This window comes from Spermophilus citellus (genome assembly GCF_964194105.1).
Source record: "Spermophilus citellus genome assembly, chromosome: 11".
Taxonomy (NCBI): domain Eukaryota; kingdom Metazoa; phylum Chordata; class Mammalia; order Rodentia; family Sciuridae; genus Spermophilus; species Spermophilus citellus.
Genome location: NC_138192.1, coordinates 81803744 through 81825489, shown reverse-complemented (window position 1 = coordinate 81825489; position 21746 = coordinate 81803744). Strand labels below are relative to the sequence as shown.

The 21746-nt window shown below is 36.2% G+C and overlaps 1 protein-coding gene and 1 long non-coding RNA gene across 6 annotated transcripts in view; one reads left to right on the top strand and one right to left on the bottom strand.

Moving 5' to 3' along the window:
- The window catches only part of CCDC141 (coiled-coil domain containing 141), a 183910-nt gene that overhangs the window by 143448 nt on the left and 18716 nt on the right, over positions 1 to 21746 (top strand). For 4 of the 5 annotated variants that reach the window (XM_081261638.1, XM_081261640.1, XM_081261639.1 and 1 more), the window contains 7 exons: positions 4594 to 4773; positions 5222 to 5347; positions 7144 to 7332; positions 8207 to 8386; positions 10195 to 10344; positions 20137 to 20277; positions 21505 to 21699. In XM_081261638.1, coding sequence (XP_081117764.1) covers positions 4594 to 4773; positions 5222 to 5347; positions 7144 to 7332; positions 8207 to 8386; positions 10195 to 10344; positions 20137 to 20277; positions 21505 to 21699 — 1161 coding nt within the window. Of the gene's footprint in view, positions 1 to 4593; positions 4774 to 5221; positions 5348 to 7143; positions 7333 to 8206; positions 8387 to 10194; positions 10345 to 20136; positions 20278 to 20896; positions 21485 to 21504; positions 21700 to 21746 lie in introns of those variants that run through there. The other variant, XM_081261641.1, reaches the window with a different exon arrangement.
- On the bottom strand, positions 147 to 12093 carry LOC308630855. Its single transcript, XR_014018056.1, has 3 exons — positions 11901 to 12093; positions 9917 to 10026; positions 147 to 2511 (listed from the first exon to the last, which is right to left on the bottom strand). It is a non-coding gene; the product is annotated as an uncharacterized lncRNA (long non-coding RNA).

Here is a 21746-nt window from a genome sequence, read left to right as displayed (position 1 = left end):
AGACCTAAGATGATACTACATTTTTACCAATAACTTTACTTTGCTAATTTCATATTGAGCTTGTAATAGAATAAAACTCTCATAACATTTTCTTGCAACTGTATCTAAGCCAGATTTCTCCCATGTATGTTTATGTCCACCATTTGTCTTTTTCATGCAGATGTGGGCCTAAATGTTTGTTCTTATTTGATTTCATTTGTTTTTCACCCATGATTCCATCTTGTTAAACTAATTTGAACCTATATTAGCTATCTCTCCTGTGTTTTATTCTGTAGATTTGACAATTAAGCCTTTTATGGCTGTAATTACTGCCTTAATAATAATGCCTAAAGGCAGATCACCATCCTCATTCATAAAACAATCTATTGATTAACCAGTTTTTTAAACAATCATCAATGTTCCAGTTGTATTTTAATTCAATCACGACTTCATAATCTTTTTATAATGGGAATGAGTTATTTTATAACAAGTTACTTTTCTCAAAATATTTGCTCAAAAGAAGGCCTACCCAGTGAACTACATAAAAATTATTTTACACAAATCAAACTGATGCTAGTGATTAAGCTTTTAAAAATGCTCACAAAGTGCTTGATAAGTGATGAATTTATTGCACTGGATTTTAATGTGAAATTTATCAGTCTTTAAATTGTGTAATCCATCCTTTTTCCTTTTTTTAAAAAAAGAGGCATTTTCCTTTCTCGAATTATCTAAGCCTTCTAGTTTCTGTAGATTTTTAAAGATTACTGACATTTATAATTTTCTTCATACCTTGTGACATGATTAATCTCAATCTGGAGTCTGAATTTATCTGAACAAATTAGGTTTTAACTACCTTAATCTACTTTGACCTAAAATCATCTCTTTGTTTTCTTTGCTTCAACTCTTGTAGTTTGAAGATCATTGTTGTTAACCCGTTGTGGAAACAGAAATAACATGCATTATATAGTTGTAATTTTATTTTATACTCTCCTTGTGCCTCAGGAAAAAAAAAACCTTGATAAGCTATTGGCCTGTGTTCTTATGTTACACAGATGTTTTATTAAAAAAAAATCAAGCTACTTTTCATCTGGAACATTTAAAACACCTATCTCTGATCGTTTGCATTTTTACTTGGTTCATATATAGTCTTTCATCTCTTGATATGTTTCCAATTTGCCCTTGGACAGCATATATTTGCAAACACCTTTGGTATCTATCCTTTACTAAATGCATTTCATAAATTTTATTGTTCAGTTCTAGATTTTCCAGTTGGTTCATTTTAAAGTGAGATTTAATCATTGGTGAAATTCTCTTTCTCACCCTCTCTTTATCTTTCCCATATTTTATTGAACCATATTAATCACGGGAGTTTTTTTTTTTTTTTTTTTGCAGCATCTTTCCCTACCTCTGAAGATCTCACTATGATAGGCTAAGTTGGCTGGGTGATATGGACCAAGTGGCAGGACCGTGTGTCCTGAAGTCTAGATCTGCTGCTGAGTCTTTTGCTGTTTTAGCTTTATTCAGAGATAGCAGCATCTAGGTCTCCAGGTGTATGAATTAGAACAGTTTTACCATGTGTGGACTCTGGTGTCTCTAGAACCTGTCAAGGCCTAGCAGGCACTGTGCTTCCTTCTTAGAGATGGGAGCTTCAAGGTGTGCTGGAGCACCCCTTAGTCACTGATCCAACATCCATATCACTCATAGGTGAGCTCTGGAGCTCTCATTATGTCCCACTGGTCTATGGATCTATCTGTGACCCACAAAGTTCAAACCCCACAGAGTTCTAACTACTGAATCACAGGAGTTTTAAAGTATTCCATTAACACCATCATCTGCATCTGGAGTCGTCTGCTTTTTCTCTTGGTTTCCAGTTAGGTAGTCTTGTCTTTTGGGGTGAATATTTTTCAAATACCGGGCACGATGTGTAGACAGCTGGAGGGGCTTTGATTGGTGTTATCTTCTAGAATTGGCCCCTTTTCTCCAGGTAGGTGTGAGTGAGAGATTGCCTAAGCCAATCAGAAGCCTGGAATTGTCTGTGATGCCATCCTGCAAGGCTCAGTTTCATCTGTTCACCTTGGGTTTTCAGGGTTTGCAACTGAGAAGGTGGTCCTTTCTCTGATGTCTCTGCCTGGGGCAGGTCCCAAACTCCATTCTTGGTTTGGGGTGATAGCTGAAAAACTCCAGGTTTCCAGATGTGTCTTACATGGGTATTACAATCCACTGTTCTGTATGGCTCCAATATTTTGTCAAGGTCCTTAAGAAGAAGACTGTCTGTGTGCTTGAAACCCTCCTTGATGGTTCCTTTGTTCCAGGAAAGCCTTGATGATCTACCTCCTGTACAGAATAGGGAACTGTCCCTGGGGGAAAGTGGGGAACAGGTGAGCTCACTACCTGAGGTCTTCCTGCTGGAGTCTCAGCCTCTCTAGGTCTTGTTGCTATGGTCTTGTTTTTCACTTAGGTGCTTTCTGCATTTTATCCAGCTTTTCTTGTTTCTCTAAGCAGAAGCATTCCTCTCCCATTGGTTACTATAGCCTGCCCAGAAAGAGAAGTCCTTCATTATTTATTTAGAAAAGTTAAGATTGTACATTAGATTTTCGTGTTTAAAGATCTGCAGCAGGAACCCAATCCAAATAATATTTTGTATCTATATCTAAATAAACCTAGATTGTTGTGACATTTAAACCCCCACTTAAGGTTTCCCCGAAACAATGTGCATTTTAACTACTACATCTTCATAGTTTATCTTGAAATCATAAATGCGGTCACTTTAACCCAGTCTTTTCTATTGTTATACGATAAATAAATTCTACTTTACTGATATTCAAAAGTAAAACTCCACATAGTAGTTAACGTTACTGATTTAGCGATGTTATGAGATATGAAATTGTTGGTAAAGCGGTTAACACACATTTTTTTTCTCTTCCTATCTGTTGGGCCATTAGGCTTTCAAACAAACATTGTTGAAATATGATGACTGTTTGGCTTTGAGAGGAAGGCCAGCTGGCCTGTGCCCTGAGGGTTCTGCTGCTGGTTATATTGCTGTGGCTGATGTTTTCAAGCTTGAAATTGAAAAAAAAATTGAGTTCATCTAAAAATTATCAAGATCAGAGAAATTGATTTAGGTCAGAATTTTGGCAGATGAAAGTACCAGTTTATTAATTTATAGTAGTGAATACCAAGAATGCTACTGAGACCAGCCTTCCTATAACTAAGGATCTGGAAAGCAAGACATCAGAAGATTATTTGTTGGGCATGAATATAAATGGAAAATGGATAATTTAGTGGCCTATTTAGACTGGATTATGACAGAATTTTCCATGCCCTTCACAGAAGTAAAATGAGCACTGTGTTTACTAGCTAGACTGCAGGCAAATTATTTAACCTTCCTGAGTGGTCAAAACACTTAAGTCTGCCAAATACAAAAGCACCTTTCTTAGATCCTGCTGGCTGCTCATCAACAAAGCCTACTATTCTTTTTCTTAGATGTTGTTCAGATCATCATATTCTTCTGATTGTAGTTGTCATTGACATGGTGTAATTTTCAGGTTATATTAAATTTTATATTAAATAAAAGAGTATATATTTTAATAGTTTCTTAATAATAAGCGAAAGAGACCTTAACTATATTATAGCATATATAAAAACAAAATGTAGAATTATTCTAAATTAACTAATACTGTAGTTGTCCAATATCTTTCATAATTTATATTTTCTTAATCATAATTACAGAATACAACACTTTATCACTTGATTCCCACATTCATGGGAGAAATTAACTTAGGACCTGCAGTTATTGTTTTGCAATTAATTGTCACTTCATGATGTCTAAAATAATATAAAAATATAAAAGGCCACTATGAATATATTTTAAATTATTTAAAGATAAAGTGGCCTATTTTTGAAATACTTTTGAATATTCATGACATAGTCAATCGATGTCAGTTTGATTACAGAAATCTATTAGAAATTTGAGAATTTATTGAGAAAAGCTGGCCATTGAAGTAAAAAAAAATCATTGTTTTACAAAATAAATATTCCTCTGCCTTTTTTATGTTTACACAGAAGCAAAGCACACAATCTTATGCTTTACCCTATTATTCTTTTGTCACCAGTTAGATTTCCTCTGTTTAAAATCTGTGGAGGGTTTCAAGCCAGGCAGCTAAACATGTGAAAGTTGATAAGTGAAGTCTTGGAATTTAGACAATGTGCTTCTGCTGCATGATAATCATGAATGCATATAGGTACACATTTCAGTTCAGACAAAATGGGGAAAATTGAGAGAAATGGAAAATAATTGTAATATATACAATATGATAGTTTAAAGGAATAAACAGAAGTCTTGAATAATCCACCCCTTGAGGCTGAGATTCTACATATGCTAATGACTCCAAACACCTTGGGGTCTTAAGGAATTCAGGACCTAATGAGCAAGCATAGAATTTGAGTTCTGATGGCCTCACTGCCTCTGGACAAGGAATTCAGCCTTGTCCCAATAGCAGAACGGTGATTTGCTTTGGCTGTGATGAAGTATTTTTGCATCCTAAGATAGTTGTATGCAAAAAAATTGTGCCTCTTGGGAAAGAAAAGTCATTATGTGGTTTATTCCTTTAACAGACAAAGGAGAGTGAAATATTAAATGTGAAAAATAAAGTGCACATTATGGAGAACACTCTGGAAAACCAGAAGGCTAGATGGGAAGAACTTAGCCACCTGCGGATGGCATGGCAACTTAAAGGAACTGAAAGCAAGTCCGTGAAGCAGCAGTGGACTGCGTTCAAGGAGAAACTCAGAAAGGTAAGGAAATGTGAAATGTCACTAAGCCTTAGTCAGGTAGTTAATCCTGATGCACACCGACACATGATGGAGCTTCTGAAGCAATACCGTAAGTGAAAGGAACTGGGTGAGGAGGCTAAGTATTATGTGCTTCCACTTGTTCAAGGTGCCTAGAACTTCTGGTAGGTTGATGAAAAAGTTCTGGAAATGGATAGTGGTGATGCTCACAGAGTATTATGCCACTAAATTGAACACTTAAACGTGGTAAAGATGGTAAATGTTTATTATGTACTACTACTATAAAGGCAAAAATAGCAAGAGAAACCAAGGACTTTTCATGATTTAAAACCACAGATGTCTCAGGGAGTTAAAAAGTGTAAAGGCACACCACATCATCACTAGAACGATCACTGATGTTTACTCAGGTGTCCAAGAAAACACATCCATGGTTATCCAATGTTTATTTCAGACAACCCACAATGTAAAACTCCTTCAGGAAGTACTCATGCCTGTGTCTGCACTTGACCTTGGAGGGAGCCTCCAGACCATTTCAGATCTGCGGAAAAAATGGAATGAAATGAAGCCTCAGTTCCAGGTGAAGAAGTAGATTGATGGATTTGGGCGACTGGGAAAAGTGTTTATTCTGTTTGAAGTTTACCTAATTAATTTTTACAGTCTGGTAAACATCTTTTTTTTTTTAAACAAAAGCACTGCTTACCTAAAAATCCACTGTAAAGACATGTTTTTCTTAGTATTTTCCTTCATGCTTCCCTATTTGATGACACACAAACATCCAGGCCATGAAATGTCCTAAATATGTTTTCATTATAGATCAATTTAATTTACATTATGAAGCAAAAGTTGAATATTTTTACCATATATATACAAACATATATACACATATATATACTCTAATTATTTTCTTAGGCAGTGTTTTAAATTGAGATGCCTCAGGACAAGGATGGGCAACCTCTAAATTAGAGGCTCTGCTTCCCTTGGTCCCCTGAAATCTCGCCTGAGTTATCCCTGTCCCCGCATGCTGCTACCCAGCTTCTACCACAGCCCCAAGAATTTTGCTGTGCTCTTTATTCACCCTCAGAAAGCCTTCAGCAGGCCCTCAGCAAAGGAGAGAGAAAACCATGAGTCATGTTCCTGGCTCCTGACTGCTGAACACATGCCCTGCTCCCCAAGCCCTGTTGCTCCTAAATGGAACGCAACTGCCAGGAGAGGTTGCCAGTACCATTGTCCTTTGGCCTGGATTTTTTATTTTTACTGCAAAACTCATAAGTGTTGGCATTAAGGAATCCCAGAATCAGATGAATGAAAGTTCCTTTAAGACAAAACTTATATACAAGAAAATATAACCACTCTCACTACACACACATACCACAGCAATCTCTTTCATCAGAACTCTCAGAAAATGTGACTAGTCTGTGTTAGGTTTCTTGAAATGCCCCATGAGATATACTCAATAGCATTTTGTTTGCCTAGACATGTTTATGTCTAAGTTCCTCTAAATCAGGAATCGCTGCTGAGCTCATCTGGCTCTGTCACTATGATGTGTAAGGATTTGATGGCTACATGCTAATTTGAACTTAAAGATCCGGTTTAAGTCAGTCTTCAGAAAATCATTTCCTTAACCTAAATCATTTCTATTACTTTTACCTTTATTATAAGATCCACCCCCAAATTATACTAGCATCCCCTTTAAGTTGTTAACTCTTATGAGTTCTACACCAGATCCGGTTCCTATGAAGGACATCTGAACAGTGCTGGGTAGAGGGGAAGGCAGTTTATCCTCTGTGCAGGGGTGGCTATTTGTGGATAGGGGACAGCCACTTTGAAGCAGCATGTTCACTCTGCTGTTCATCTGGTGGCTCATTCTGATCATTCTTTTATCAGAGAGCACAAGTTATTCCCCTGATATATTTGTACACTTGCCTTCTCTTGATGTTCTTACCATGCCACTTAATTCTAGTCTGTATTAAATATCAGAGCTGATCGTGGGGCTTCATAAGGATCTAAGAGACATTTACTCAACAGATGGGGGAAATATGTGGTGGGTCATAGGAATGCACGGCTTTCCATTTCAGGACCCAGCCTTGACACATTTCTTTTTCGTCCTTCCTTCCTTCCTTCCTTCCTTCCTTCCTTCCTTCCTTCCTTCCTTCATTCCTTTCTTTATTGCTTATAAATTTCTGAGAAGATAAGGATGAACTAATGCACCCCTACCAGCAAGCACAATGCCTGGATTAGGGGGAAGCACATAAGAAGTATTTGTAAACAAATGAGAGAATGAGTCATTATTTAGATCATCAGATTGCTGGTAGTAAAACAAAACAAAACAAAACAAAAAAAGCTGGATTTCTTGCATTGCTTTCAATTTTTTAGCAACTGCGTGATGAGGTTCAGTATACCATGAGAGAATTGGAAGAATTAAGAGACAAAGGAGCCCCTGTGAAAGAGAAGTCTCAACAACTGAGTGACCTTATTTACCTCCATCAGAAACAAACAGAGCGCATCCAAGATTATGACAATCTCCTGCACAAGGTAGTCCTCTTCCACCAAGTCAGGGAGGAGGTAAGATTTATAGATGTCTAAAAGATCCCAGGTTTTACACTATGGAATTAAATTAATCTTAGTATCACAAATCAAAGCCAAATTGCTTGCATTAGAAGCTAACAGAATCTGCACCTAATTTATCTATCACGATGCCCCATCCTCGTTGTGTTCCTTATCTTCGGTCCATAAAGATAGAACTCATATTTCTACCTCCAAGCCTTGCCTCTCAAGCTACCTTGTGGGGCAGATCTTTGTCTCTCTTCTCTGTTATATAAACCTGTACCTCCTTCCAACAATCCCACCTTACTTGGAGCGACCTCCCTCTCTCTATATATATATATTCTAAATCTCTAGTGCTCTCTTTATTCCATACATCTGTCATTCTTAGTGTCTTGATTCTTAATTACATTTTACTAAGAGCAGCATTTTTCCCAACTCAAGAATAAGCGAGTTGAGGGCAGGAACCAAGTTCAATATTTATTTATCTCAAGTATCTGGCATTGTGGAGTTCTCAGTAAATATTATTTTTTGGTTGCTTTCTTCACAAGAACTTTGAAGTTATTAGCCTCCATTTACATGAAATAGAGGTGCATTGATATTCCTTTAAGATAGCCTCTGAGTTTACTCAGATCACAGGCCTACACCTTGCTAAGGTTTTAGTAAAGGACCAAAAGGGCGTTTCCCTCTTTCATAGAACTGACAGTGTTATAGTGTTAGCTGCTCAGTGTTAGCCAGTTGGATTTGAAGCACTATAACATGTATTTGGCCATATAACTAATAATTACGGGTGGGCTTGGCAGCATTTCACCAAGCTAGTATAATATGTTATAGAAAATAGACTTAAAAATCTGGCTATGAAACTCAGGTTAATTGTTAATGGTCTAAATTCCAGCTGGGACGTCTCATCAAATCAAGAGAACTGGTGTTTCTGGAGCAGCTGGAGGAACTGGGTGATGCTCCTGAGGCCCAGATACACCTCAGTCGCTCTCAGGATCAAAAGGCACATGTGGAGCAGCTCTATCAACTGGCCTTTTCCTTAGGAGTGGACATTATCTCATCAGCACAGCACCCTGTAAGCATCTTAGGACTCCATTCTACCTAATGAGAAGGAAGCCAGGCAGGCTGCTTAGCATATATTTCATTTGAAAATATATTCAACCATTGGGGTAGTTACTTGTGGTGAGTTTCTACCATCTATGTCAAAAGAAAAAAATTTTAAGGAGAATATTCAAATATAAAAATCTTATTGTGGGGCCAGGGTTGTAGCTCAGAGGTAGAGCGCTTGCCTAGTATGTGTGAAGCACTGGGTTCAATCCTCAGCACCATATAAAAATAAGTAAACAAAATAAATGTATTATGTCCATCTACAACTAAAAAATATAAAATAAAAATCTTATTGAGCACATCTATTCTCATGTTGATATCAAAGAGAGTATGTTAGAGCTGTGTGGTCCCACACAGCAGTTAGGTTTCACATTTAAAATGTGCCTAATGCAACTAAGAAGCAAAACTTTTAATTGTATTTAATCTGAATTAATTTAGTTATCAGGAAACTTTTAAGTATGTTTGGAAGAACTTGGTTTATGAATATGCTTTTGAAATTAAGTTTTATGAAATTTAAGTGTAGATCAAATATTTCTGATAGAAACTTAGCAATAATTGAAATATGCTTGAAGTAAGAAATTATACCAAATTTCAAAGACTTAATATGAAAATTGTTATTAATTTTTTCTATTGGTTACTTATTATAAAACAATGCTTGGAAATATTTATAAACTATTTATGAAAATTCATTTCACTTACTTCTTTTTTACTTTTTATTATGACTACTGAAACATTTTAAATTATTTTTATGGCTCCTATTATATTTGGACAGTGCTGCCTTGGCATTGCAGATTTGGAAGATCATAGATCCTAGTGTTTATTTAGAAGTGTATCCTAATTTTATAGAGGAAGAATTTAAAGTCCAGAAATGCTTATCCATATAAGTTCAAAATGGAAGAGCCCAAGCCCCCTGGCTAGCCAGGGCTGTGGACACTAGCTGTTGATCTATTTTTTCCCACTATCAGATTTCAACAGAGGAGCCTAAAAGAAAAGAAAGTATTTCCAAATCAAATTTTCATAAATAATACAGAAGGCTCTGATTTTCAAAAAATATCCTTCTCCAAATTTTTAATTCAAAGGAAGAAAAGATAATGGTTATTCCACTAAAATGTATTGCATTAATAATGTCAGAATGGCCAATTTAATTTTAAAGTTCATTTAAAATAATCCACCAATGTATACATAACACAGGGGAACTATAGTATATCTTTCTAGGCTGACAGCCACCTACTTTTGTCAGGAAAGAGCTTTCTTTCTAAAAGAGTTTTATTAGTAAATGAACTTTAAAAAGGAGAAAGTAAGAAGTCTCACTTGGCATAATGTAAATTGTTCTCCAGCCCTTTTCTGGCCCTCACCCCAGCGGCTCCTCTGTACTAGGTAGAGATTGGAGCACTTGCATAATGAACCTGAGGTTAAACTCAAGTTGACGCGAAAATTATAGTGCAGGAGCGGAATGTTTCTAATGCATATTTTATGCCTTTTGAAGTAAAAATTATACCTTATAATGAATGGTGTCTCCGAGGAGTTGGGCATGATGAGCAAATCTTCCAAACTTGAGATTCAAGACTGGAAATGTCTTTCCTGGAGTGTTGAGTGTCTGGCTTCCTTCTGAAATAATAATATTCAGATGTATTTAAGGTAAAATAAATTAGGATCCTATATCTTATTTTTGGGGGGAAATGTTGCTTCTGGGTTTCATAATGCAGGTAAATTGCATATTTGTCTTATGGCCATTTCACTGTTCATTTGTTACTTCCAAGTGCTTTTCATTTTTAGAATTGCTCTAATGTTTCTGCAAAGAATGTGCAGCAGCAGCTGGAGGTCCTCGAGGTGGACAGTATGAAGTGGCGTGCCAAGTCTGAGGAGCACGACCGGGCCCTGTGTCGCAGTTTGGAGTACTGCACCACAAGAGACGAAATAAATGAGGTGGGGCAGTGGGAACTGACACAGACAAAAGCTGCTCCCAACATGAAGTGTTCATCTTGGTGAACACATGTGTGCATTCACACACACACACACACACACACACACACACACACACACACACACAGTGAATCAGGACACTTCCTTCTCATCCATGTCCTTTAATTCTCAGAACAGTGCCTTCAGCGTTCTGAAAGTTTTAGTAAACTTCAAGTTCCAAGTTTTGTTGAAGTGAGTCAAAGCATTGAACAACCCAGAAGGCAGGATTACGGGTGTGTTTTGTGTATGTGAGATTACTTGCTTTTGTTTGTTTTTTGCCTTTTCTCCTATTCAACCCTCATAGCAGTCCCTTGCTTGAGCTGGTTCAACTTTTTTAGGGCACAGAAGACAGGGTGACACTGTCTGATGGCAGCCAGCTCAGCCTGCTGAGAGTCTATTTAAGTATGGTTGACTCATGGTGAAGCGGGTGCTAAGGACAGGGGAACAGTCTTTATGTTTCAGAGGCTACTACAGGGTTTTAGCACCAGAGTCAAGTGGTTGGTTTCATATTTATTCAAACTGAGTAGCTTTTCTGGCAAAAAACTCTCTGTGAAAAAGAAAGATAAACATGGCCCTCCATCCATGTCCATGTGCTCCTACATGCATAATTCCACCTCTTCCCCATCAACTGTGACCAACCTCCAGTCCCTAGATACTTACTGAGTCACCATCACCCCTTTCCCAGCTAAAATTTCCATTCATGGATTTACTAATTTGGGGGGAAAGCATAAATTAAGATACCAAGGGTCCTAATTTGGAGAATTGATAGTAGAATGCAAGGGTACCAATAAATACCAAATTTATCTCCACTTAAAACAAGCTATTTCTGAGCTCCTAAAGACATGAGTCCACTAGGCAAGGAGAGGAGGGTGAAAAGGGGATAGTTAACCTTCTTGAACTTCTGGATTATGCCTGAAGTTCTGCACAATCTTGGCACAGCAAGTATCAAATATTATTAAGCAACATTCAAGTTTGGACTAAATTTGAGACTTGAGCTCTAATAGTGGTCTAGCTCCAAAATACAACCCCTGCAGGCTACACTTTTTCAGAGCACAGGCAGGTGCAAGAAGGAGCGTGGCTGGAAGGAAAGCAAGAAGGCAGGACAGTAGTAGCCACTTGGACCCCATCCAACAGAAGGGAAGCCGAAAATGACATCTACAAACATTTTTTTCATTTAAGCAATATGCCACAAAGCTGTAAAGTCTCTGCTTAGAGTCTTTGTTCTAGGGAGTCACTTTCGACTAAAGTCTTGTTAACTTATTCTGAGTGGAGCCCAAAATGCAGTCTGCCCCCTCCACAGTAACATGGCCTCTTCTGGTTCCTGTACTACAGCTTACACTCCTATTAGGTCTTGTTAAAGGAGACAGTCAGAGCTTGTTTTTCTCCCTAAGTCTATAAAATTCGGATTTGTGGCTAGAGAAACAAGTTCGTAACAATCTCTCCCAAAGTTATCTATTTTCTTCCTCCTCCTGTCTTCTTCCACCCCTCACTTGCTCCTCCTCCTTCTTCTTTCTGTATACCATTGTCTTGTCCAAACGTCCCTGTCCCTCTCGGCAGTGGGCAGTGATGGTCCAGCTTTGCATTTCAAGTGGAATAGATGTTCCCAGCCCCCTCTGGCTGGATTTCTATCTCCTGGAGGAGCCCTGGCATTTATAGAGCTGGGTCTCCCTGTTAGGCCCTTCCAGCAGGTTCTATTTATAGGGACTATCTTGTGATGAACTTGCACTTGGAACCAGCCAGCTGGGATGACAGATGACCCTTCCAGTCACAGTAGGGACACCCCAGGATTGTCTGTACCGTTTCAGGAATGAGCAACCAGACACATGTGGGTTTGATCTGGGAATCAGATGTCATTTTAGCAGACGCCTGAATATTAAGAGAGGTATCCTTCCCATTTGCTTCTGCTTCCAATCTAACTAATCTTTGATGTAAGTTACAGTTTCACATTGAAAGGATCTTTGAAAACCTTGGGTCTTTTTCTTTTCTCCTCCTCCTCCTCCTCCTCTTCTCCCTTCTCCTCTTCCCCCTCCTCCTTCTTCCTCTCCTCCTCCTCCTCCTCCTCCTCCTCCTCCTCCTCCTCCTCCTCCTCCTCCTCCTCCTTCTCCTCCCTTTTTTTTTTTTTGGTAAAGACATACTAGGCATATAAGAATGTAGCAACCACATCCTGAACTTTCCAACCACAAGCCTAGTGGAAAAATATCAGAAGAACATTTTCAATGCCTCTTAGTAAAATAAATATATATGTGTTCTAGTTTATATTGCAAATATCAGTACAAACAGATGGTCAATTTCCACAGTGGTAATAATATTTAGATATCAATAATGTTAAAAATTTAGACATTATTATCATTATTGCTCTTTAGATATAGGCACTTAGACCATTATATAAAATGAAATGAAGTATGATACACAATTGTTTTTCTTTTATTAAGAATAAAACCAGATACTTGGCTGGGAAACTAGAACATGCACAGTATTTGTTTGTTTTTTAAGTTAATCTTAGAACATTGTTTTGCCCCCAATGTGCTTAAAGTGCCTCCTGAAAGTTCAGACTCTGGGTTGCAGTAGATTTTGGAGAATGTATAGTTTAATATCTTCATTTTTCAAATGAAAAAGAAAACTGAGGTATAGGTACATGATTTTCATCTTAATAATGCACGAGAGGACAAAGAGTTTCTGCTCATAGTATTCCAGGGGTTGACTCTGAATCAAAGGCTAATTTTTGAGCAAAAGTCAGTTGCTAAGTTCAGAATTTACCATTCACAAATGTTTCAGTCCCAACCACCCACTATATGATCTGATGTTAAATGTATCTTCTTCTCTATGGTTTCCTCTTCTATTCCTATTTTCTATCTATTCTAAGATATTTGTATGATTGGATGTGACACCATAGTTCATTTAGTTATTTCAACAAATATTTCTTTCTTGACTGTGCTGTAATTAACTTGTGTGGTCTCATCTGCTCCAAAGGTGCTTTCAAAAGGATTTGGTACTTTAAGGCAAAATGTATAAGAACTCTAAATATCATTTTTTAAAAATGTAATATAATATTCCTTAAAGACAAAAAACAATGATTTTTGTGCTAATAAGGCACAAAATCATTGTTTTTTTGTCTTTAAGGAATATTGCATTACATTTTTTTAAAAATTTGATATTTAGAAATTGTAAAACCTTATTTTCTTTGTATTTACCTTCTAGAAAACACAGCTGTCAAACTGCCAGTTTTTTAAAACTTTTTAAAAACTTATTCAAAAATTATCAAGGTACAAAATTATTCTTTCTTGTCTTTAAGGAATATTGCATTACTTTTTTAAAAAAATGATATTTAGAAATTGTAAAACCTTATTTTCTTAGTATTTACCTACTAGAAAACACAGTTGTCAAACTGCCAGATTTTGCAGTATTTATTTTTACCCATTTCACACAAAGGTGTATTTAGTTTAGATGCATAAATGTTAAATACCACTGTATATTTTCTTTCCTGGTTAAGTGAATAAGTGATTAATACACATAGACATATTCTCTGCTGTGTGACATGACAGAGGAACATCATTAGTTACTCATTCTTTGCCCATCTACATTTAGAAAAGTAATAAGTTAATATCGAGTATTCTTTTTTTGTAACTTGACCAAAAAATCCTTTATATGATGTTAAAGGAAATGTGTATCTAGAGCCTTATATTATGGGTCACAAGCAATTCCTCTGCTGAAAAGAACAGCAGTGACAGAATCAGGTTGGTATCCATTTTCTCAAAATAAGCTTTCTTCACATAAGCTTTCAGGTAATTATATTCCTGTACCCTGAAGTGTTTCCACGTAGCAACATCTTGCCTATCAGGAAGAAGGCAGAAAAGGACTCAGCATATGTAATCCATGTGTCAGGCATGGGTTCCAATGACACAAATTCTTCTGTCAGTTTGGATAAATCCATCATCTGAGTTCTAGAGACACAAGCTGGATTAGAAACAGTAAATTGGAATAGAGGAACAGTGTCCCTAGGGACACATACACAATCAATAAAAATAAAACCACCTGATATCATGTGGCACTTTGCTACTGACAAAATGACCATGGACAACCACCCACTGACAGGAAAGGAAGTAGGAAAAGTTTATATTGAGAGCAAAACAGCCATTGGGGCAGCACCATGAAATAGTATAAACAGTAATTATTTTCCAGATTTATAACCTGAATTTATTACTTAAAAATTAAAAAAAGACTTCATTCAACAAATATCTTTAATGTGTGGCTACTGTGTGCCAGGCCATAGGAATACAAACGACCACAGGAAATTTAGTGTAGGGAAAATTAAAACCTAGGAGGTTTACTTCATGGCCATTTGTTAATCGGGCCTCACTCTATGTCTATTTGGAAGGTATGTGTAAGTAAATAGGAAAGTTTCCAATTGTTCAGGAAACAGCCATCCTGTGGGGTTAAACTAAAAATTTCTGTGTTTAACTCGTGTAAACAGTTGTAGGAAAGTTCCAGAAGAATATAGAGAACTGAAGATTAAAACTATAATAGTTATCATATCCAGAAAATAAAACTTAATATATTATGAAGATAGGAAACATGCAGAGTGGGTAAAATATTTATTATTGAGACCTGCTGCCACCTACAATTTGAGATGGTGCAATCATCTTCTCTTTCCCAGTTGCTCCATTTTCTCTTGCTACAAGATGGGTCTTAAGCTCAGGTCAATGTGGTATGGTTGCTGAAGGGAATGAGAACAAGAAATTCTTGTCCAGGAACATCTCTAGCACTGAGGCTGAATATGCTGCCATTTATATTTGGCAAACCATTTTGGTTAACTTTTAAGTCTTTGGGTGTCTTCCTTTCAAATGCAAGCATTCCTGGAGGGTGACATTACAGACTATTGTTACTGAAATTGAGCATCAAAAAGTTTTATTTATTTATTCATTTTTCTTTTTTCTGGAATGGGCAAAATGGTGGGTAAGAAATGAAGCTTCTCGGGTGGACATTAAGAGAAATGAAAATTGACTACCATTTTTTTTTTTATTTTTACTTCTGACCAAGAATGTCATAATCCTAATGGAATTTTTTTCTTCTTTAGTTTGGTTTTTAAACACATTTCCTTGGTTGTAAAATATCCCCTGTCTCTCACATCAATTGGTCTTGCCAGCAACAGACTTACAGATAATACATTCTTGTGCTAAAGCTGCCTCAACCAGCTTAGTCAAGACTAAGAATAGCAAGTCAGATTTCAGGTCAGAAGTCTCTTCTGCTTCTTCCCAACAACACTTTCATCCTAATCCTGAAAGGGAGTTTACAGCTTGCTAGAAAATTTGGTGAACATGCTCATTCTTCTAGTTTCAAAATGACCGTGGTTTTAAAATCTTAATAATTTTTGATCTAATTATAGCTGTTAACTTAGTCTACTTATTCCATGGCAAATACAGAGGAGTTGAGAGAGTACAAAAATAGGAACATCAAATTATTCACTGAAATTTTTTTTTCCTAATTTTTAAAAGATGTTCAGAAATTGTATTAATATGAATTGTAACAACAGTTAAAGATTTCCAGTTGGGTAATTTTTTTCTTGCTCTATAATTTGGGTGTTTTATTTTTCTGCATATGTGCTCAAGTCGAACAGTTGTCTTAACCATCTCCACCGTTCCCCATTGTTGACAAGCGAACTAAAGTTAGAAACAGCTGCATGAACAATGATACCACACTAAGCAACCATGGCACTCAGTTCCTTTAAAAATATGACCCCAAGTTATGTGGGGATTAGATGGGAAGTTAAGTTTTCATATTGGAATGTGCAGGTAAGAAAAATTAGATACTGCTAAATTTTTTAGTTGCTGGAGGTAGCTCTCCATGCTATTTGCCACATGTACCTAAAAGTACTGAGTTCGAATTGGTTAAGGCAGAATGGTTTAGATTTTGAATGTATTTCCAGTGGGACCAAAAGAGAAAAGTGCCAGCACCTTTGGCAAGGGAGCTCGAGTGTCAGAAAGAGGCTGATCCCATTTCACATACCCATAGTGTCATGAACATTCTTCAGCCTTATGAATCATGTTCAGTGGAAGTGCATACATTCTGAAGCAAACAGAAATAAAGTCACACTTATCCGTTATCAGTCTTAAATTTCTTTTCTTTTTCTTTTTTGTATTGAGGATTTAACCTAGTGGTGCTTTACCACTGAGCTGCATTCCTAGTCCTTTTTATTTTTTATTTTGAAAGAGAGTCTTGTAAGTTGCTAAAGGTCCAGTAATTTGCGGAGGCTGACCTCAAATTTGTAATCCCCCTACTTCAGTCTCCCGAGTCGCTGGAATTACAGGTGCATGTCACCCCACTCAGCCAGTCTTAAATTTCTTAACATAAAGTTTATTTGAAATCTCATGGTTTAGGATTAGAGTGTTAAGGCTTAGTCTTTCTCCATTCCTCATATAATTTTCTATTAGCTGTTAAACCTTCTCATTTAAACAAGCATCTCTGTTCAGGTGCCAACTGCCATGACCATCACAGCTGTTAATTCAGGATCCAGAGAGGGGTGATGGGGGATGAAGAAAAGACAAATAGACACACATAGAGAAAAAGCTGGGGCCAGGTGGGCAGCCAAACCCTGTTGGAGTTTGACTGACCCAGAGCTAGCTCAGCATGTTTATTACATAAGTTTCATCAAAAGGTTATTTTTGGAAAAGTTTTAGCAAAGCAGGAAATCTAAAGGATGCAGGACTGGCAAGACATTAGGGTCATTTTATTATGTTCAAAATTCTCTATCTCCAGGAGTTGATGTCTGAACTCAAGGCCTCAACTGATAACTGCCGCTGTGCCTTTGTACGTAGCTTCCCTGGGCTGGTGTCAGCATAGCAACTGGGCCATCTTGACCTGCACCTCTACATAGGCATTTCCCAGTGCAACACTGCCATAGGGGAATCAGATCATGGTTCAAATCACCACTCTCCACATCTCCCTCCTTTTAATTTTTTAAATGTAACTAAGGTTTGACTATTTTTAAGTGTTGGAATTTTTCTCTCTGGGTAAGGGAACCCTCAGTGCTGTAAGGAGAAATAAGTGATGACTGCTCTGGCTACTTCAGGCTGAGAGGGGGCGACACAGGGCAAGCAGTTTGGGTTTCCCCCTCAGGAATGCTTTGGTCAATCGAGAGCTCTGTGGCAAGAGTCTGGTTTGGAAAAAACAGGTTGTAAAGTCATCTGGGAGGTGAGTGCTTCTATGAGAGAAACAAGAAGACATATGAGTACTAGAATGAGATTAATGCAAAATCATGAATATGATGATGACATAGAGATGAGCAATTTTTTATTTTTTATTCTACCAGGAGGTATGATCTTAACAGATAAGACCAGATTAATGTATTTAAGAAATCCTTATTATTTTAACACATAGAAAATTAAACTTTGGTTTATATCAGTACATTAATTTTTTTTGGTAGGGGTGTTTACCAGGGATTGAACTCAAGGACGCTTGGCCACTGAGCCATACCCCCAGCCCTATTTTGTATTTTATTTAGAGACAGGGTCTCACTTAGTTGCTTAGTGCCTTGCCATTGTGAGGCTAGCTTTGAACTCTCCATCTTCCTGCCTCAGCCTACTGTGCCTCTGGGATTATAAGCATGTGCCACTGCATCTGGCATTACATTAATATTTGATCTTTAAAAAAACCCTTGAATAATTTTAACTAATTGTGCTAAAATTATATATAACTAAATTTAATTACACACAAACTTTTAAAAAGTGCTTAATGGTTTTCATGTTAATGACCCAGCCCCTCTTCCTTCCTCTAGACTGAAGTGTATAAAAATACGTCATGTTTCAGTAAAGAAAAATAAGATACAAAATTTTATTTTCCATGGATAAATGTTAGTGATATATTTCCCCCCTTATTCTACCTTTGATAAAATGTGCATGAAAACAAAATTTATCATCTTAACCATTTAATGTGCATAGTTCAGTGCTATTTAGTACATTCACACCATTGTGAATCTATCGGCACTGTCTGCATGTCTGCAGAACTTTTTTTTTTTTTAACCATTCTAAACAGAAATTCTGGTCATGAAACAATAACTCACCACTGGGATATGTTTTTTAAAATAAGAATTCCTAGCTTGCTCAGAGGTGGTATTACTATACTTATAGTTGTAGATTATAGCCTTATGGGGAAAAAGTTCCTGCCTAAGGTTTATCTAAATATTAAAGATATAGCTCCTTTACATCTCAGACTCATAAAACTAACCTCATCCTTTCCTGCTAAAATCAAACATGTGTACATTGAAACATATAATGTCATAGTATGTAAATATTTATTGGCACAAATATGCTAATTTATTATAATATTCTTGTAAATCATTTTCTGAGTTCTGATAAATTGTTTCCAATTTTTGAATTTATGGCTCTTTTGACTCCTTCTAAACATTACTGATTTATCAATTAAAATGCTCTATGTGGTCTCTGTTCTTGGTTTAGTTATAGTTTCAAGCTAATGCACAACAATTTCATTACCATATAAAATAAATAATACCGATTAAGCATAAGTATGACAGATGCAAAATTACATGAATATAATAATTTCTGTGTACACAAGTCTGCTAAGGCTTTGCAGACAATTGTCTCCAAGAAGTGTTAAATATAAGGTCAAGGCTTTATTTTCAAATATGCAGAATTTGAAATAAGCATTTTGAGAAAGCATGCATTTTCTAGAGCAGATACATTTTTCTGCATTATGAATCTAAAATCTCACCTGGTGCACAGCTTTTATTCCCTCCCAAATAAATTATTTGCTGTCATTGAAAAGAATTTTAATGTTTTTCTGACTTTTCTCATCATAGCTCAAATTTATCAACCATGACATTGTTCATTCTTGCTGTTAAATGACTCCGTATAATCTTGAGGTTAATATTTTCTCTGTATTTCTCTTTGCTGATAACACAAGGAGAGAGTTGCCTGTCAATATCCTCATCCTTCTTGAATATAGAGAAGGGACAGAAAGTGATGTGTCTAATAGAACTGAACTGCTTAGAATTCTGGTGCAATGGTAAAGTCAAGCTATCATCATCTGTACCCTGTTCTCTGAGCAGAGACATGTCCTCAGGTTAGCATTGCCACCATTGGCAATGACTCTCATTTTATTTATTTATTTTATTTATTGTTTTTGAAGCACATCTGAAGTTAACGACCTATGTCTAAGAAGTGAACTCCTTTGAAAATGACTCAGGAAAAATATTTTTTAACTGGGCAAATAAAACTGTCCTATCAGATCTTCTTTTTCACTCCAAGGTGGTCTCAATGTCACCACTTCATGGTCCTCTTCAACCTGAATAGCTCCTTGGAGCTTAGTACATTTAAATGTGATGGCTGCAAGAGAACATTGGGAGATAGAAGAATCGGGAACAAATATTAGCACAGAGAACAGAATGAATAGGATAAATGATACCAAATAAATAAAAATAAGAAAATCAAAGTTGGTGAAAGCCTTTGCACAATATGTTAGAAACTGTCTTGCTTGGGGACCAATGGGATATTCTATAATTTTAAATCCTAATAATTACAAATCAAAATGTATTAAAAACAACTGATGACTACTCATATTGGGGGATATATTTAAATTCACACTACATATCCACCTACCTGATTTGTTAGATTTCTATTGAAAATTAACTGAATATATTTTGAAGGTTATACATATTTTGAAGTGTTTAGATATCTTGACTTATCATAAATGAATGTAAGTTTTCTTATTTTAAGAATTCTGTTTCTTTTTATTGAACTGTAGCTCAAAGAGTCTTTCAAAGATATCAAAAAGAAATTCAACAATTTGAAGTTTAACTACACTAAGAAAAATGAAAAAGCTCGAAATCTGAAGGCTCTTAAATATCAAATACAACAAGTTGATATGTATGTTGAAAAAATGCAGGTAATGAAAAAGTGTTTGTGTGTTTGTGTGTGTGTACTACAATGATTGCAAAATCATTTAGTACTTTATATCAAGATGCCTCTTGGGGTTTTTTGGATCAAAAAGATCATTTTCCATTTTTATAACATTTGGGTTTCTTGTGTAAAATAAGTAATAAATTAATTTCTCCTTTTCTTTTCAAAAATAGTAATTTTATCTCTATAGTCCAGAGTCTGCCTTCCAGAATTTTTTTTTGGTTGGTTTTGGTGTTCAGCAAAATGGTACCAATTTTAAGTGGACTCACCTGCAGTCACAGTATCATCCTGTCCTTGGTAACAGCATGCCACCCTTAGTGGAAGTTCTATCATCTAAAGTCAAGTGTTGCTTTTACTACTTTTTAAAATATTGCTTATGAGAGCCAGATTTTAAATTTTTTATTAGTTTTTTTAATTTAAAGTTTTTAAAACTGATCCATAAAACATAAAAATTATACATATTTATATATATTTATGTGGGGATAGGTGCTGTTTTAATACATGTGCACATTGTGTAATGTTTAAATCAGGTAAAATGTATCTGTCTCCTCAAACACTTATCATTTTATATTTATGATGAAAACTTTCAAAATTTCTTCTTCTAGCTTTCTGGAATATGCAATTCATGATTGTTCTCTGTAGTCATCCAACTCTGCACCAAAACACCAGCGCTTCCTCTCCTGACTGTAACTTAGTACCCATTGATGGACATTGAGATTTATCTTTTGAGGCAGCTTCAGAATGATTTCTACCAAACCTACCCTCATGTCAACCTCTGTTCTTCTCCCCAAGACATATGTACCCTGTAAGCCTCCACTTACTTTCCTTGCACCATTCTGTATCAGCAGCTTCCTTTAAGGTTCTCCTAGTCCCTTGATGACCACATGAATGGTGAATGCCCTTTTCAGGAGACAGTGAGCTTATTAAGAACAAGTATTTAATTTTCATTTTATGATCACTCTCTTTTTCTAAAATTCCTACTAATATTTTCAAAATCTATAATCAACCCTTCTAAATTTTTTATATATTTGCTGAATACTGGATCAATAAAATATCTGGAATAAAACCTATTATTTCCAAAATACATTTGTAATAACTGTGATTTTAACATATCAGAATTGTGGAAGTTACAAAAATTTGTCCTAATTGTCTTGCTATTTTATTGCTACCCTTCATAAATCATATCTGATTTTTTAAACTTTTTTTTTCACAGGTTTTGAGAAAGAAAATGGAAAAAGTTAATAATAAAACTTGTGATTCTTTCTTAAATTATCCAAGTAATAAAGTTAATGTCCTTTTGGAAGCCATGAAGGATTTGCAGAAACATGTGGAGGACTTTGAGAAAGTTGTCACAGATTACAAAGTAAATCTGGACCTGACTGAGCATCTCCAAGAAGTAATAGAAGAGGTATCATCTTAGTGTTGTGATGGTATCCTTGTTTTAATGTTTAAAGA